The sequence below is a fragment of the Xyrauchen texanus genome, chromosome 10 (genome assembly GCF_025860055.1).
Source record: "Xyrauchen texanus isolate HMW12.3.18 chromosome 10, RBS_HiC_50CHRs, whole genome shotgun sequence".
Taxonomy (NCBI): domain Eukaryota; kingdom Metazoa; phylum Chordata; class Actinopteri; order Cypriniformes; family Catostomidae; genus Xyrauchen; species Xyrauchen texanus.
This window is the reverse complement of record NC_068285.1, coordinates 37,470,877-37,490,331: the sequence shown is the minus strand read 5'-3', so window position 1 is coordinate 37,490,331 and position 19,455 is coordinate 37,470,877. Positions and strand designations below refer to the sequence as shown.

At 41.8% G+C, this 19,455-nt stretch overlaps 1 protein-coding gene across 3 annotated transcripts in view; it reads right to left on the bottom strand.

The window, feature by feature from the left end:
* The window catches only part of LOC127650784 (gamma-aminobutyric acid type B receptor subunit 1-like), a 200,860-nt gene that overhangs the window by 100,969 nt on the left and 80,436 nt on the right, over positions 1–19,455 (bottom strand). The window contains exons 3-6 of one of the 3 annotated variants that reach the window (XM_052136422.1): positions 15,796–15,860; positions 15,550–15,688; positions 15,244–15,419; positions 2,342–2,349 (exon numbers count right to left, since the gene is read on the bottom strand). In XM_052136422.1, the coding sequence (XP_051992382.1) occupies positions 2,342–2,349; positions 15,244–15,419; positions 15,550–15,688; positions 15,796–15,860 (388 nt within the window). Of the gene's footprint in view, positions 1–2,341; positions 2,350–9,865; positions 10,382–15,107; positions 15,126–15,243; positions 15,420–15,549; positions 15,689–15,795; positions 15,861–19,455 lie in introns of those variants that run through there. The other 2 variants (XM_052136421.1, XM_052136420.1) reach the window with 2 other exon arrangements.

The following is a 19,455-nucleotide window of genomic DNA, read 5'->3' as shown; positions in this document are numbered from 1 at the left end:
TAGTTTCTCATTCATTTGCACACTTTAGGGATTCTGTGGAAATTCTGAAGGCCTGAGGGGGTGGAGCTCAGGCTCATGCACTGCTTCAGGCATACGATTTGTGAAACAGCTGTCACTATACGCTTGCAAGCATTAAGGAATAAATTCTGACTGGATACACTTTTAGTTTTTCTCTATTTGTTTATAGATTAATTAAGAGTGGAAAGCACTTAAAAACACATAGGCAAAAAGTTGATTGAGAATGAAAGGATGAAAAATATTTTTTTATTTGGCATGTTAGGACAGCAGAGAAGGCTTTGCTGGCCCTGAGACTTCGCTACTAATATTAAACTAATATTAAACTTTGGTGATTAATTTATCCTGCATCATTTGCGAACATAAATTATACGTCAAATCGTGTGTCTTGATGAGAAGAGGTTTACTATTACTAATAGTAATAAATTACCAACAACCTAGCAAACACCCAGAACACCAACAATTAATCACCCAGCAACAGCTGAGCTCGTGCTAAGGATTAAGATTTTATAAATAAAATTAGAATTTTAAAAAGTGGTAAAGAGTAAAACCATGTGGAGCTAGAATATTAAAGTGAGTACTACCTGACAGATATACCCGGCAAACAGGTAGGTTCGGCAGCGCTCAGGGCCGCTCGTCTGACCCGGCCACAGTTGCGGGCCAGTAGGACAGCACGCCTCCCCTGATTGATCTTCCTGGTGGGGCGTCGGCTCTACCTTGCCCCGAACCACCCACCCCGGACATGGTAAAACCAATCGTTCCTCTGGTGCCATTATTGCAGAGGCTGGCAGCCTTGCTAGCGCTCTCCAGTCTGCTGCGATGGTTTAACAGGACGATCAGTTTTGGCTATGTGATCCAGTTCGCTAGACGGCTGCCCAGGTTCTGTGGCATCCTCTCCACCTCAGTGCGAGACAAAGATGCCTCAGATCTTCGGGTGGAGGTCGCCACCCTTCTGGGCAGTCTCTCTAGCCAAGATGCACAAGGGCTTCTACAGTCCTTATTTTATTGTCCCAAGAGAGGTGGTGGGTTGCACCCAATTCTGGACCTGTGTACCTTGAACAGAGCTTTGCACAAGCTTTCATTCAAAATGCTGATGCAGAAGCGTATCCTGGCATCACTATGACATCAAGATTGGTTTGCGGCAATCGACCTGAAGGATGTGTACTTCCGTGTACCGATCCGTTCTCGCACAGACGTTTGTTCAATTTGCCTTTGAGGGATGGACGTCCCGGTACAAGGTCCCCCCCTTCCTTCCCATCGTGTCTGTACCAAAGTCTCAGAGGCTACCCTGGCCCCGCTAAGGGAGAAGGGCATTCGCATCCTCAATTATCTCGATGACTGGCTGGTCCTAGCTCACTCGCAAGATCTATTGTGTGCACACAGGGACCTGACCTCTTCAGGTCAGCTGGGAAAAGAGCAAGCTCTCCCCTGTGCAGAGCATCTTTTTTCTATCGGGAAGATGCCATTTATTTGATGAATGTAAAACAGAAAAATAATGTCTCTCTTTGGCGTAGGCCGAGAGAGTTGTACTCAGAACCGTCATATCCTGCCAGAGGTAGGAGTCAGGGGCGAGGAGCCTACCCCCGTGAGGGACAGGGCTCAACTGGTGGTGGTGGGGTGGCGGAGGTTGCCGTGTTGGCACACTGAAACAGCAATGTGATAGATTGTGAGCAGACTTGTAAAGCAATGGCTTACATGCGATTGCTAGGAATTACCCAGCTAATGGTGTGATGATGAACAGCTGCTAGTCTTCCCGCTAGAACTACGCTGCGCTTACATTTCTCGTTATGGAGCTGGACTTGGTCACCATAAAGGCATTCCTCATGAACGAGCGTGCACAGTTGGCGCTGGCCTGCCTGAAAACCTTCAGGTGAAGTACAGCGGTGCCACTGAAACAATTTTAGAAGCTCCTGGGGCATATGGCATCCTCGGCAGTGGTACTTCCCCTCGGGTTGATGCATATGAGACCGCTCCAGCACTAGCTACAGAATTGAGTCCCGTGGTTGACATGGCGCCATGGCACCCAGTGTCTGACTATCACGTGACGTGCCACCATACCTTCAGACCTTGGTCAGACCTGGCATTTCTATGGGCAGGTGTTCCCTTAGAGCAGGTCTTGAGGTGCATTGTGGTCATGACAGATGCCTCGAATTCGGGCTGGGGCGTTGTGTGCAATGGGCAGGCAGTTTCGGGGCTCTGGAAGGGGCCTGCAATGGCATATCAATGTCTTGAGTTGCTGGCAGTACTGCTGGCCCTGTGGAGGCTTCGGCCGTTAATTCAGGGCAAGCATATTTTGGCGACCGTGGCATACATAAACCACCAGGACTGCGTATGCTCACGTTGCATGTCGCAACTCGCCTGCCGCCACCTCCTACTTTGGAGTCAGCAGACGTTGAAGTCTCTGAAGCCACTCACATACCGGGCATCCTCAATCGTGCAGCAGATGCGTTCTCATGACAGGTAATGCTCCGTGGAGAGTGAAGGCTCCACCCCCATGCAGTCCAGCTAATTTGGGAGAGATTCGGGGTGGTGCAGGTGGGCCTGTTTGCCTCCCGAGAGTCCTCTCTCATTGCCCCTTTGGTACCCCCTGTCCGAGGCTCCCCTCAGCACGGATCCCTTGGCGAACAACTGGCCTCGGGAGCTGCGCAAGAATGCATTTCCCCCAGTGAGCCTCGATGCACAAACATTGTGCAAAGGATGGGGAGCATGTCCCGATGTTTGCGCCATACTGGCCCAATCAGACTCGGTTCTCAGACCTGATCCTCCTGGCAGTAGCTCCTACCTGGCATATTCTCCTGAGGTGGGACCTTCTCACTCAGGTGCAGAGCACGCTCTGCCATCCACGTCCAGACCTCTGGAACCTCCCTGTCTGGCTCCCGGCAGGCCTTTCACCAGCGGTGATAGACATGATCACTCAAGCCAGGGCCCCCTCCGTGTACCCCTCCACTTCATCCACTGTATGCTCTAAAGTCCAGTCTTTTCGCGAACTGGTGTTCTTCCCATGGGGAAGATTCATTCTCGCCTAATTCTCCCTTTGGATCTCTCTGTGGTAATATTTGCCCTACAGAGAGCCTCGTTTGAGCCTCTGGAATATGCCGATCTCAACACACTCTCGCTGAAGACGCCTTACCTAACTAGCTGGAAGGTCACGATGTGATCGAGCACTTGTTGCGAGGCATGCAGCAGCTTGTCCGTGTCCGCTCCTCCATTCCTTGTGACACGGTTCACCGCCTGCAGTGTTTCGTATAGGAACCCCTAGTGTCACTACATCGACACAATGTCGAGTGAGTGACAGACAGGGAACGTCTTGGTTACTGGTGTAACCTCTGTTCCCTGATGGAGGGAACGAGACGTTGTGTCTCTCCTGCAATGGCGCTGAACCGACCGCTGACATGGCCGGTACTCTCACTCGGCTGCTCAGCACAAATCTGAATGAGTGATGCACACCATCTCCTTTTATACCCATATGTCAGGGCGGAGAGCGGCATGCATATTTCACTCGCCAATTTTCATTGGCCTTTTCTGAATAAATCAAAGGTGATTGGGGCTCTCAAAAGCAAACTCCTATTGTCAATACATCAACATAATATGTCGTTCCCTCCATAAGGGTACAGAGGTTACATCAGTAACCAAGAGGGTTCCTGAGAATCACGTCTGTCTCTATGATGGCAAAAAAGTGGAACATGAGTGTTCATGTGTGCTGCATGCAAAACATCACATGCTGCTTTACATGCTTGTTCTGTGCAATCAATGATATTAACATTGTAGATATACAAGTAATATAGTTCATCCAGGGTTTCAAATGAACCTAGATAAAACATTTTAAGAGTGTAATTTCAAAAGGCCCATAGTTATGTCTTGAGTTTGTGATATCCTGAGCAGCTGTGTTGTAGTTTATATTTGAACATTGTTGGGCGTCACCTAAAATGTGTTTTAGATGTGTCATTTTCTGTTAGTCCACATGGTAGCTCTCGTCAAGTTTGTGACACGACAGTGGCTGTGGATTTTATTTCCGTGATTCGTGCACAAGCAGGTGTAGGGACTGGGTGACATTGACAGGAATAAGACTAAGTGCAAGATTCAAATAGAGGAGTTTTTGTTACACTGTGCTGGAGATGCGAGTTGTTTCTGCGATGTTAGGTTCCTCTGTTCTGTTTTGTTCCTGAATAATTTATTAGCCCTATTAAATAAAACACAACTCTGAAAATGAGAAGAGATTGAGCTAACCCTTGTTTACTCTCTGCAGTTTGATTTTCTTTCTCGCTCCACTGCTCACAGATTTCATCCACTTCTCTGTTAAGAAAGAGATTAGGGCCACAGATGCACAAAGCAGTTCCAGGTTTAAGTGGGCACAGCGGAATGTCATGTAAATGCCACAGGCGATTCCAATCTCGAGAGAGACCTTTCTCTTAGGTAACCATTAAAATATCACACATACTGTACAAATGCAGCAAAAATAGATAATTCATAGTAAGGCATCATAAATAGACACTCATATACATACAAAAATCATAATACGTCAAAATATATCAAACTGATGGATGGGTCACGACTAACCATTGAACAACTAGTCAAATAGTGAGGTTAACTAGCCCTGGTTAACAGTTTAAGCCAGCCCAAGCTGATCTACACTGGTATAAGCTGGTCTCCCATCCAGATGAAAAGTGTCCAGAAGACCTCAAAAACCAGCCAACACTCTAGCCTGACCAGGACAAAATTAACAATAAATGTTACTCCAGTACAGTAAGTTACAATAACTACTCGAAAGTTTGCAAAAGAACCATGGAATCATAGCACAAAAGCAGCCTGATCTCATGTAAAGATTTTACTGTGGCAACATTTTTAGAAAAGGAAATGACGTGCCAAAAGCGAGTGTAATTTTGTCATTATCAGACAAGGTTGTATAGGTGTATGTTATACTGTATTTATGTCTAAATGAGTAAAACTTACATCCCTAACCAAAAACTGTAGCCTAAACCTAACCAATAGTGTCCTAAAAGCAAATGAGAGGTTAACAAAACAGACATCCTTACCCTAAACCAAAACCTAAACCTAACTGATAGTGTTTCTAATGCAACCTTGTCATTTCGTGTTGCTTCTGACACTTTTGTCTCACATGTCAGCTTTGCTATGTTGTTGGTAAGGTGCTCTAAGTAGTTTTAACATGTTGCTATGTGGTTGCTAGGGTGTCCTTTTTGGTTGCTAGGGCATTGCTAAGTGGTTGTCCATTGGCCACGATGCTAGGGTGTTATGGGTCTCTGCCAGGGTGTTGCTATATGGTTGCTAAGTTTCTCTAAGTATTTTTAGAATGGTGCTTTTTTATCCCCTGCTTTCATTTGGAATGCCCAATACCCAATACTTAGTAGGTCCTTGTGGTGGCGCAGTTACCCACCTCAATCCGGATGGTGGACAAGGACAAGTCTTAGTTGCCTCTGCTTCTGAGACAGTCAATCTGCACATCTTATCACATGGCTCACTGTGCATGACACCACGGAGACTCCACATGTGAAGGCTCATGCTACTCTCAGCGATCCACGCACAACTTACCACGCGCCCCATTGAGAGCGAGAACCACTAATCATGACCACGAGGAGGTTACTCTATGTGATTCTACCCTCCCTAGCAAATTTGATTGCTTAGGAGACCTGGCTGGAGTCACTCAGCACACTCTGGATTCGAACTCGCGACATCTGGGGTGGTAGTAGAATGGTGCTTTTTGGTTGCTAGGGTGTTGCTAAGTGGTTGTCAATTGGCCACAATGCTAGGGTGTTGTGGGTCATTGCCAGGGTGTTGCTATGTGGTTGTTAAAGTGTTATGAGTAGTTTTACCATTGTGCTATGTGGTTGCAAGGATGTTCTTGGAGGTTGCTAGGGTGTTCCTCAGTGGTTGTCCACTGGCCAAGATGCTAAGGTTTTCTAGGTTGTTTTCTAGGTTTTGTAGTGGATCATTGCCAGGGCATTGCTATGTATTGCTAAGTTGCCATGTGGTTGCTTGGATGTTCTAGATGGTTACAAAGGCATTGCTAAGTGGTTGCTAGGGGGTTGCCTAATAGCCCAAGTTGAATAGCCCAACCCAAGTCTCCATGATATTCTGGTCCATGGAGATGGTTTGGGTCCCTCCTTCAGTTTAAGTTTAAGTTTCAGCCATTTTAGCCGTCAGCCAAGGAATTGCTTAGTAAAGTACAGTAACAGCGCACCTCTCCTCAATTTTTGATTTGAGGTACCATTCATTTTCATAGCACAAACATAATTAGCAGGACAGCTAAAGTGTAAAAATTGGAGTAAGGGGTTTGTTCATATCTCTTATCCTAAATACAGTCTGGGCAACAGAAATAGTGATGCTTCCTTCAGCAAGCACCTAATTGGCAGTAAGGTCATCTGATTTCTTTGACAGATTGGCTCATTGTTTGCAGCCTAACGATTTCCGCCTGCCTAAACAGCCTTAAGTACCATTACGGTAATAACACCCCATAAATGAGACACTACAAATGTGATCTGTAACAGTTAAAGGCAGGTATAAATTTGTTGAGAGCCACGCAAAGACAAAACACAGAAACCGAGTTATGGCCGAAATAGGGTCTATTAAAATATTATATGACGTGGGGCAGATGTTTTTGGCTCAACTACACTCAGATTCAGTAAAAAAAGAGAGTGACAATTGCAGTCTAGATAAATCTACATTAAAAAAAAAATGTAGGTGTTGGTGTTCAGCGTAGATGTTGTTATTGCACTTTGCCTTTGTAGCCCTGTTGAAAAGACATCATAGAGTATGCTGTGTTTTGGATCAGGCTTCATAACTAGCTTAGTATTTCTTTCCACTTGGTTATGCTGTTCCACCAGCTGGACCAGCATAAACTAGATTCAACCAGCATGGAAAATCCCACTGGTCTAAGCAAGTTTTTCAGCAGTGTGGATAGCACTTGTGTGTATGTTTTTAGAGATAATGGTGTGGTGCAGACTGGGGGAGGAAGCTTGGGAGAGACAGGTGGCAGCACAAAGCGTGTCATAACTTGGAAGTGCATTTTCAGCCAGGTAAAAAACTGTGAGAGAACACTATTTACTAAGTAGGTGTATTGCATAAATCTCCCCATCCCATCCCTCCACACATACTACTCTCTCTCTCTCTCTCTCTCTATCTCGCTCTCTGCACAGCCCCTTGCCTTTGTCTCCCCTTCGTTTCTACTTTATTTTCCTTCATCCCTCCTCTCCATCTCATTTCCTCTCTTCATTTTTATCCTCCTCTCCTCTCTCATTTCCTGCTGGTCGGCTCTCCATCACTGCTTCTCTTTGAGCCCTGCCGGTGCACAGACATCACTGCCATATTGGGACAGTGACACCTCCATCAATCAATTTAGCAAACACCAGGGACTGATCTGCACACAGTGTCACGCACACATGCCAAAACATCAAGGTTGAGTATGTATGATTCATTCACCTCCATCCAGACCTATGGACGTCAAGGTCATGCAATACTCGGGGGGCATGTTATCGAAGCTGGGTCTGAATCAATATGTGATGTAAACGCAGGTGGTAACACCGCATCATCGGGATGGTGCAGCCCACTGTGGCTTTGTATGTGGTTACTGAATTCGTTTTTATCATATATAACATACTGTATATGTATACTAAGTGGAAAGGGACTCTCATTTGAGCATTTTACAGAGAGCCTCATATATTTCAGTACATTTGCTCAAGACTGCCATCCTGCGATATAATACTGGTAAAGCATTATCTACATTACTGTAATTTGTCTTCTGCTGCCTCCCTCAGGTAAGTAAGTAAAACATTGAGCCTCTGGTACATGGGCTATGATTGTGTGCACTTGCTCTATACTGCCATCATTTCAAACAGTGTAAGTGTTGCATTGCCGGCATTAACTGTCATATGCTGCCACCGTGTGGTTAGTAAGTGAAATACTGACTATTGATTGGCAGCATGTTGCCTTATGAACATCTGGATGGTATAGTTCATTTTGGACTCCTATGTGGTTATTACATTATTCCTCATATAAAGCATGTATGTAAACTAAGAACAAAATGATTCTCAAATGAGGATTTTTGAAAATATGCAACCTCAGTTACAGGGCCATATTTTTGCATGGACTTGCTCAATAGTGCCACCTGATAAAAAGTTAGTATTGTATTGCCATCATTAACTTGTCTTATGCTGCCCCCTTATGATTAGTAAGTGAAACATGGACAGTTGAGTGGAACTTTTGACAGGTGAGTAGAATCAGAGCCTAAATAGCAGAGACAGGCCACTTCTATTCAAATGAATGGGAGAAACTCAACTAAGAACCTTTAGTGTCCAGCGGTCAACAGATGTATAAAGGAAGTCCCACCTTACAGGTAAAACAGCCAATCACCTTTTAGATACAGACATTGCCTGTCAATTAACTCATTAACACGCATGCGCCTTAGATAAACAAGCTGGGGAAAATGCATGTTTTAGCGAAATATGAGGTAAAGAGGCACAATTTATGATTCCAATATTATAAAATTTAAGTGTTGATTTTAAATATGTTCTTTGATCGTAATCTTGACCAACAGTTTTTGAGATTCCAGTGTTCCCCCATTCAAGTAGATAGGAGCTGCATAACTGGAAATAGCCTCCCGAAAGCATTTCAAAGAAGGCCGATAGTGGACTGACTTGCTAAAAAAACATTGGGAGGATTCAAAATAAATTATACCAAGGGTCTGTTGAATGCTTGATTCTGATTGGTTGACAGACGTTCTAAGGTGTGCAATTATTTTCCAGTAAACGCACAGTTATGAAGTAGTGCCAGGTCTTGACTGCATAACGGTTCCATATCACTTCGCCAAATTATTTCAGTTATTTCAAAGAGCACTACAGGCTACCACAACAAAATAAATAAACAATTGAAACAAAGACAAAGGTACATTGTATATAAATGACAAACAATGTCTATAATATCCTAAATTTACTGAAAAACATCCTCGCACTCCCTCGTCTCCCCCACACTTGCAAACGCTCACATACATACATACGCACACACGCGCACACACACACACATTGAGACTCCAGTCGTGACCAACAAAAAGAGCCCCCCCCCCTGATTTGATCAATACAACAGTTTCTATTATCCAAAATACATTTTAATATGTGAAACTTTTTGTTTCAATGTATTTCGTCCTAATCAGCCTCACATAGCTATAGTTGAAAGCACAGCGCTAACCCTCCCCCTCTTTTTCACTCTCACACAACACACACTTTTGGGGGCAAAGTCAGCACACCCCCACGACTCACTGGGATTGTAAACAGTTGCTTAGCAATGGAAAAGCTGTACAAGAATGACAACACTCTCTGCTGCTGAGAAGTATACTTAAACTTACATCTTGGCAATTTGAAGCGATCTTATTCCTGACGAGAGCCACACACAAGTAAATCCACACATGATCTCTCACAGTTTCTCTCTTTCTCTCGCTCACACACACGCACACACACACACACACACAAACACACACACACTAACTTGTTATTCCAATGCCGAAAAGCAGTGCATCCTCTGTTGCTAGTTCTAAAGTGACGTTTACGAATTAGCAACGAAGACTTGAGCTGTATCAAAGCAAGATACAGTTGATCAATACAACAGTTTCCATATTATCTAAAATATCATTGGGAAACACTCTCACCCTCCCCCTCTCTTAAGCTCTCACACATGTGGGCACACATATATTATTTGCATTACGCACACACTAACTCGTGAGCGAAAAACAGAGCCATTATGTCAGAGCACATCTGCATCTCAGTAGGGTTGTTAAGGTTTACAACTGAGAAGCTATATACAAAAATGGTGACACTCGCTGCTGCTGAGAAGTGCTTAAACTTACATCTTGGCGATTTTGAAGTGATGTTATTTCTGACGAGAGCGGCAACAACAGGTAATCCCAGAAGCGATCTCTCTCAGTTTCTGAGTTTTTCCCCTTGATCACTCAAAAAACAAACTCACACACAAATGCACTACATTATTACTCCAGTAAGTGCTCCAGTAAAACAGCGCAAGCTTTGCAATCCTCCGTTGCTAGTTCTAACATGGCGTTTTCAAACTAGCAACGAAGGCTTGGACTGTACCAAAGCAAGACGCTGAATCCGTGGCGGAAGAAAGTAGTTCCACTCACAGTAGTGTATTAGGGATGAAAACCAGAAAAGTCTTAGAGGAGACCTATTATGCCCCTTTTTACAAGATGAAATATAAGTCGCAGGTGTCCCCAGAATGTGTCTGTGAAATTTCAGTTCAAAACACCCCAAGGATTATTTATTATACCATGTTGTAAATGTCTCTTTTTGGGTGGAATGAAAAACATACTGTTTTCGTATGTGTCTCTTTAAATGCAAATGAGCTGCTGCTCCCCACCCCCGACATAGCTCTAGCCTCCGTGAATACAATCAGAGACAATGTTAACTTTAGCTGTGGAATCAGCTAACAAGCACATTCGGAAAGGAAATTTGCAAACATTCACAAAATATAAAGTGCGATGCTTACATCTTCAGGATATAAAGCTGGAACACGAACAGTTGGGACTGATCCATGCTTGAGAATCTAATTTTTTGAAAATCCTGCTTTATATTGATACTCATTCACAAAGCAGTATGATGTAAAATTATTTGCACAAACATACACAAATTTCTATATGTTTTGTGGCACATTTCCTTCTCTGATGCTGGGAGTACACGAAGACTCTTTTGTTCGTTTTACAGCCAACAACAGAACACTTATGACGCTTACGAAGCTGAGACATTATTCTTCTCACTGTATTTGCTCCAGTTTTAAAATTATTGAAAATTAAAATTATGAGAGAATTAAAATTTTTGGGTGAACTATCCCTTTAAGCCCAGCCCTAGTAGATGGTTACAAAGAGGGGAGGGATCAAAAAATCTCTCATCATTTACTCACCCTCATGTCATCCCAGATGTGTATGACTTTCTTCTGCAGAACTAAGATTTTTACAAATTAAGTATTTTTGTCTTGTTTTCCAGTAAAAATATCTAAATATTCTTAAACATTCTAAACAAAAATAAAAATCTGCAATCTGCAAAAATAAACTTGTTTTTCCTTTTGTAAACGGGTGGGGCCGGGTCGTGGTTCTACACACCCGGCCCCTTATCAGGCTAATCAAGCCACCGAGACGGATAAAGGCTATCTGCAGACGGTGATGCGACAGAGAGAGAGCGTTTACGGGCAGCTATCCATCATATGTGTGTGTTTGTGTCTTTTGGTTTAAGTTAAATATCATATCATTTATATTGTCAAGCCTAGCCTCCTCCTTTCCCTTTTTCTGTTACACTGGTGCCGAATACCGGGAAGGAGGAGGGATACGCATAGTGGAGTTCTTGCCGCTACCATCCACCCCAAAAGAGCAGCCATCTGCCGGGAAGCGGAGGAACGGCAGCTGACCGTGAGGGGAGAAGGGGCTCCTAGTTGATGTGCAGGGTTGGGAGGGTTACTTTTGAAATGTATTCCACTACAGATTACAGAATACATGCTGTAAATGTAATTTGTAACATATTTTGTTAGATTACTCAAGGTCAATAACGTAATCTAAATACTTTGGATTATTTCTTCAGCACTGGTAGATTTTTTCACTTGTTTTGACTATAAAAACTCTGTCAGTACAGTAAGACAAAATACATGTTAAAAATACATTCTCTGAAAAACCTAAATATCTTATGCAGTGTTGTTTCTAAAACAAGACCAACCAAATTGATCTTGTTTTAATGAGTTTTAGATATTTCTACAGGGGAAAAAAAATAATATTATCAAGAATAAGATTTTTGCCCTAATATCAAAGATCTTACTAGAAAAAAAAGGAAATTATGATCCAACATGAATTTTCTTGATATAAATATGATTGTGTCTGGTAATATGTGCATGTAAAATGGCTAGAAATAACATTTTATCTTAGCATAAATCTGACAATTTACACAAGATTTATTTCTATTTCTTCTGCTCCAAACTTACTTCAAACTTACTTCTCTGTCTGCTCGTATGAATGTAACACATCATAGGAAAGTGTTTCATCGACGTTCAAATGCACTTTTGATCACATCATTTATATGTATAAATGTTTCCCATCTGAAAGGATTAAATATTAAATAAAACAAATGACAATAAAATGCAAAGTAATCTCTTCAGTAATCAAAATACTTTTTAAATGTAACTCTATTCTAATTACCAATGATTTAAATTGTAACTGTAGTGGAATACAGTTACTTATATTTTGTATTTTAAATACAGCGCAACCATACACAGACACACACACAGTCAATTGGAATCAAATAATAAACCACATCTTTTAAATTCACTGCCCGGAATTAGCAAAATCACTGATGTAAATTCTGTTTTATTTGCTTATAGCAAGAATTGAAGATCTGATTTTTATCCATTTGGTGGAGACACACTGATGTGGCCAAGTGTGAATAGAATGTGCTTATTCAATCCAATCAGTAAATACGCATGAAATGGCCAAGTGAAATAGGCCCAAAGGCATCATAAAAGCAATCTATTAGACTCCAGTGGTTTAATCAATGTCTTCTGAAGCAAGCCAATCTGTTTTGGGTGAGAACAGAGCAAAATATAACTCATTTTTCATTGTACATCTTGCCTTTCCAGTCTCTAAACACAATGTTCATTTCAATCTCGATTTACTAGTTTCTGATGCAAGCTATGCAATGTTGAGCTAGAAGGCACAATAGGAGGTGAAATCAAGCTTGAAATCATGATCGCAAAGGCGATTGCTGTCAAGATTTGTTGTAAAAAAAGAATTACATTTTGGTTCGTTCTCACCCACAACCGATTGGATAGTTTCAGAAGACTTTAATTAAACCACTATAGTCTTATGGATTACATTTATGCTGACATTATCCCTTTTTAGGACTTTCAGATTTCTGAAATATTCTTCTAAAAATCTTCATTTGTGTTCTGCGGAAGAAAGTCATTCATATCTTGGATGGCATGAGGTTGAGTAAATGATGAGAACATTTTCATTTTGGAGTGAACTATCCCTTTAAGCTTGACAATTATCATTGCTTGTAGTTTCCAGCCATCTCCACAATTAAAGACAATTATCATGTTTTCATTCTTTCTTGCTGGCTAAGTGGATGCAGTTGAACTCACGCTGCTTTTACGTGAAGATGTGATGAACAAGCAATACAGCAATCCACAAGTGACAAGCAATCCAAAGTCCTTTTTTCAATTTCAATTCTCAAAATATATTTTATCCATTTTTAGTTTAATAATGCTATTATTTCAGAAATATGATTAAGATCACATAGCCTCTACAGAGGTTGCACAGTCAGAGAGTGTTCACACATAATTCACAGTTAATTTCTTTATTTTTTAAATAGACTAAACATTTTGATTAAAGAACAAGACTTCAGGTTTGTCGGCTAAGGTTTTGAGACAATGTTTTTGTCTGTTAGACATATTACTTTTAGTTTTAATAGCAGAAAGAGAGTAACTGGCTCTGACTGAAACTGACTGAAAACTGCAGTTTCCAGTCCAATGGTGTGAGTTGGGGGTCAGGAATATCTCTTTGCTTGACCAACAGCAGATGGTTCAGAAATATTTTTTTTTCTCCAGAATTTGGAATGTCCAATTCCCAATGCGTTCTAAATCCTTGTGGTGGCGTAGTGACTCACCTCAATCCGGGTGGAGGAGGATGAATCTCAGTTGCCTCTGCATCTGAGACGTCAATCCGCGCATATTATCACGTGGAATGTTGAGCGCGTTACCACGGAGACCTAGCACATGCGGAGGCTTCACGCTATTCTCCGCGGCATCCACGCACAACTCACCACGTGCCTCACGAGAGCGAAAACCACACTTTATAGTGACCACAAGGAGGTTAATCAAACGTGACTCTACCCACCTTAGCATCCGTGCCAATTGATTGCTTAGGAGACCTTCCTGGAGTCACTCAGCACGCACTAGATTCGAACTTGCGACTCCAGGTGTGGTAGTCAACATCTTTACTTGCTGAGCTACCCAGGCCCCCTCAGAAATCAGTTTTGAAAACAAAGTTTAATTCTGCAATTCTGTTTGGTGGCACTAGTGGCGCAGAAATTAAATACTTCAGCTGAACTTTTTCTACTGGACTTTTTCTACATTTGTTTCCAAACAACATTGGATTATTCATCCAAGTAAGCTAACAAACAAGTAAACAAGTAATTTCTTAATCTCGTTTTAAAGCTATCAAATCAAGTTTAGATTTTATATCAATTTTGAGGCTATTTGGGGCTAACAGATCAGTGGTCAGCACAGAAAAGAGATGTTTGCTTTGTATGCCTTACCATGCACTTCCATATATTCTATATATTTTAAATATTTTTTATCTATATTTCATTACTATCACAGGACATCTATTTCTTTGTGTCTTACAAGAGAAATTAGTACTATATTCATACAAATAAAAACTAGATCATGTTGACTTTCTGTGCAACAAAGAATTATCAACAATGGTGAATTATTAGTATTTTATATGTGTATACACGTACATAATATACATGCAATTTCTTACTCAATGTGGAGCTGTTGTTTCAGTGATTCACTTGATTTACATTTGACATTGCTACATCGAAGTAAACTTTCAGCAAGTACAACACATGAACAGTACGATATGACTATTGTCATTTGGGTGTACTTCTGAAATAGTGTAAGTTGTGCATCTGTTTAGACTCAACAAGCGCCTGTGAAAACACACATAAGATACACATATGTATCACATACACATTACACATGTGTAGATTATGTGTTATGTGTAGCTCAATATGTGTTTGACAGCTAGTTGCATTTCATGAAATTTCAGTGTGAAAATAATGAATCCTGTTCTTGATTTGTCCTGATTTGTTGCAGTATCTCTTTCATTTATGAAAAATAAAACATGGAAATATATCAAAATGTATTTTATATTTTTCTAATTACTTTAAAAATATTTGTAAAATTTTACACTACTGGGCATTTTGTTCATCCATTTTTGATTGATATAAGTGCCAGGTCTCTAAAGAGTGTCTGGGAAAATTACCATTTTAAGGTTAAATAAAAAAGAAATGAGAAAAGTACAAAAATGATCTTACCTGTGTAATGTCTGTCATCTACATGAGACACAAGATGTGAGAGAAAGAGAACACCAGCATTTTAAATATTATCGTAAAATACGTTCTGAAAGTGAAAATACACACATAAACATACTGATACTCACAGTGGCATGACGGGTTTGGGTGAGTCCCACTTGCCCAGTTTAGTGCAGTGTGTGCTGTTTCTGCCCACCAGTATGAAGCCCTCCAGACAGCTGTAGTGAAGTATGGTGTCCTCCACCGCTGGGCCGGGAGGATGCACGGTCACTCGCCCATTCTCTAGAGACGTCCACACTCTCGGACATGGCAGTACTGAGGAATAAATAATTTTTTGTTAATGAATCCTGTTTGTTTTCATACAACCTGTGTGTGTGCATGTGTGCAAGAGAGCATGACAGAGAGAGAGAAGACCTGAAGATAACACAGACATATTTGAACCTACAACATCTGCTGCGCTGGTTGAGGTCAGTCCAGGTGCCATCGGGGAGACACTTCCTGACCTTTGGTCCCACAATCACTCTGTTCCCTCTGCAGATGTACTCAATCTCATAATCCACTGGTAATACCTGAACGCTACGTATCTGCATTGAAAGAGCCAGTGAGAGCACTGTTAAAATCCACAAGCACTCCCCTAAACCCACAGAGACACACACACAAACTGACATTTAAAAACACAAAAGCTACACACCTGCTCTTGAGTCAGACCCCTGTATCTTATCCCTCCATCTCTTGGCGGACGAATGATAGCACAACCTGATGGGAAAAAATGTAAGATTATCAAAAAAGCAAAGTGATGTGTGAGAACAACCTCTGCCCTTTCTGTTCAGTTGAAATATTAGCATACTACTTACTGCCAGTAAGTAGTTTGAGTTGTAATATCAGTGTGTGGACATCTTTTCATTTTTTCAATATGATTCTCATTACTGTTTACCATTATAATGACACTAAATGACTATACTCACCGAGCACTTAATTAGGAATACCTGTACACATACTTATTCATGCAATGATCTAATCAGCCAATGGTGAGGCAGCAGTGTAATGTATGCAATCATTCAGATACTGGTCAGGAGCTTCAGTTAATAATCATATGTATTTTCAAAATACATAAAGGTCAACCTCTTTGTTAGGCTGCTGATTTCCTGTATCAACTAGTTCTGGCCTGGCCCCCAACCCCAAATTTCATGCACGTGAGCTGTAGATGTCAGAATACATCTAGCATTGGGTGGGCAAATCAACTCGGATGTGGGATATTCCTACTTGATAAATCCAATCTCTGACCATAAAGGCATTCCATTGCCAGAAACAAAACTACAATGCTCTCGTTAGCTTAGTAGCTGTTCTACTGTCTCCAGAGACATTTCCTAGCAACTCAATTGATAAACAATGTTGCAATACTAGCATTTGTACTGCAGGTGTAGCGTTATCAAAAGAGAGTAAAATATAATATGTTTTATAAACCTGTTTCTCCAGGCGTTAGTTAAACAAGCTTTAATATAATGTAATGTAGGTACTTTGACTCATTGATCGATACTACTTAATAAAAGTGAATGTTTATCACTTACTTTGTACTATTATCTCCCTTTGTGCCAACATGTTTGTGTGACGTCATCCACCTGCATCTCAGCTAATTCAGATGCTACCTTCAACTGCACCTAGGAAGCTCTTACCTCCAAATCTGGCATTTGTTACAACAACATGTCACGCATTAATTTGGGAAACAAAATACGGAAAAAGCCAAACTTAAAACAATTATGAACGACAGCAAAAGCCCTTTTTCTGTTGTACCGGTGAATAAACGTTAGTGACTAAACCTGCATCACTTATAAATGACTTATATGATTTATTAATGCATGGTATCTAGCATATTATTTATTAAATTCCTTAAAACAAACCGTGAATATATATAACAAATGAATATTATTCAAATAAATTCCAACTTCCCAACTCAGAAACTCTCATCTAGAATTCTGAGTTTCCCACTCGTTAATATGGTCATTCATGTGCTCAGAACTCGTAATTATGATATTTCTGACTCCACTTGAAGGGTACATGTGTTGAAACTTTCCACACAAGTTTCCCAGTTAGAATTCCTACTTGAAGTGGCATTCCATTGCACTTTTCCTTGTAGAAAGTTGGATGGAACAGAGCATAAGATAAAGTGAGGATGTGATGGTCGATTCTACTTGTTGCAAAAAACATAATAATTGCTGATTGTTATTTAATTTCCATTAAAATATTAAGGTAGCTATGATACTTCTTGCTAGCCAATGGAATGCATGTCAACGGTGAGGAAATCAAAACTAGTCAGCAGCCAGCTAGTGAGCTAGTGTAACTGGTCCTGCTCGACCCACTCTGAGAGTGATTTGAACCAGTATCAATGGTATGGGAAGCAGCCGTGCTAACGAGGAGGCTAAAGGCTACAGCCTCAAGCATTATTCACTAGAGCGCCTCTTGATGCCAGGGGAGTGAGATTTGTACACACTGGTCAGCACGTACCAGCTGGCTACCGTTACACTAGTCTAGCGAGTTCACTAGCTATCCTTAGCTAGACTGTTAGCTAGTAAGCTAAAATGGAACATCATTCAGATTTGCCTTCAGTGAACATGAAGGAATAATAGAGCACTGGCAAGGGGAAAATATAATGAGCAATGGACATTAGCGTTAGCTAGTCAGTCTTGCTAGATAATCGATTGTTGGTATTAGCAACTGCTTGTGTATTTACTAGCTAGCTAGTCAAGTGTGTTAAGCACTACTCCGTGCTAGATAGCAAGAAAAGTACCCATTGTTTTACATGTGATTTATTTAATAGGGTTTGCCACAATAAAAGCAGACTGCAGTGTAACCTGGACAGAAATAAGTTTATAAATGGCTGCTATGTGGCATTTTGTAATCATGTACCTGTTTATATATAATTGTCTTTAATTGATTGAAGTGTTAGGTGAAATGAAATCTTTCCATTCGCGACGCTCTGTCATCCCGCACCGCTGCCTATCCTAGTGGCTCGCCACTGGGAACATGGGAACATGGACAACTACAAAATTGCACCTTACAACACACGCAGAGCGGTAAGGGAGGCAAAAATGCACTACGGGAAGAAATTGGAGTCACCGTTTCAACAGGGTGGCTTCAGAAGCATGTGGTAGGGACTGAGAACGATAACGGACAATAAAACACCATCCCCCAAAATCGCGAAGGCTGATGCTTCTCTAGCAGACGAGATGAACATTTTTACGCTCGCTTCGAGGCTGCAGTTTACTGCTCTAATGGTGCTGACAGCGCCAATAGTGATAACTGCTGCTTGTATGCGGAGAGCATTAACGCTGGAAATGCGTTCACCATCACAGAGTGCGACGTGAGAAAGGCTTTCCGGAGAGTGAACATCAGGAAGGCAGCAGGACCAGATGGAATCTCAGGTCGGGTCCTCAGAGCCTGCACTGAGCAGCTAGCACCGGTGTTCACAGAGATATTCAACCTCTCCCTGGAACAGTCAGTAATTCCAACCTGCTTTAAACAGTCCATTATTGTTCCTGTCCCGAAGAAACCCCAACCTTCCATCCTTAATGACTATTGTCCTGTAGCACTGACCTCTACTGTGATGAAGTGCTTTGAAAAACTGGTCAGAGACTTCATCACCTCCTCACCTCCTCACCTCCTCACTACCTGACACCCTGGATCCCTTACAGTTCGCTTACCATCCAAATCGCTCAACGGACGAAGCCATCACACATCTCCTCCACACAGTCCTAGATCATCTGGACAAGAGGAAGGGACATTATTTTAAAATGCTGTTTGTTGATTACAGTTCAGCTTTTAATACTATAATTCCCTCAAAACTCACCACCAAGTTGGAAGACCTAGGTTTCAGCCCACCTCTGCGTCACTTACTGACTGACAGACCTCAAGCAGTAAGGGTGGGCACCCCTCCCCACCAACAATCAGAACTGGAACCCCCCAGGGGTGTGTTCTAAGCCCCCTGCTGCAGACATTGTACACTTATGACTGTGGGGCCACTTCCAACTCCACCACCATTGTCAAGTTTGCTGAAGGCACTGTTGTGGTGGGCCTGATCTCTGATAAGGATGAGAGGGCCTATCTGCAGGAGATCAAAGGCCTGGAGGACTGGTGCCTGGAGAACAACCTCCTTTTGAATGCCAGCTAGACAAAGGAGCTGATAGTGGACTTCAGCACAAAGCAGGCGAGGAACTACCACCCCATTATGATCAACGGGGCCACAGTGGAGAGAGTGGAACGTTTCCGTTACCTTGGTATTAATCTCACATGATCTGTCATGATCGTTTCACATTAACACTATAGTGAAGAAGGCCCGTCAGCATCTTTACCACCT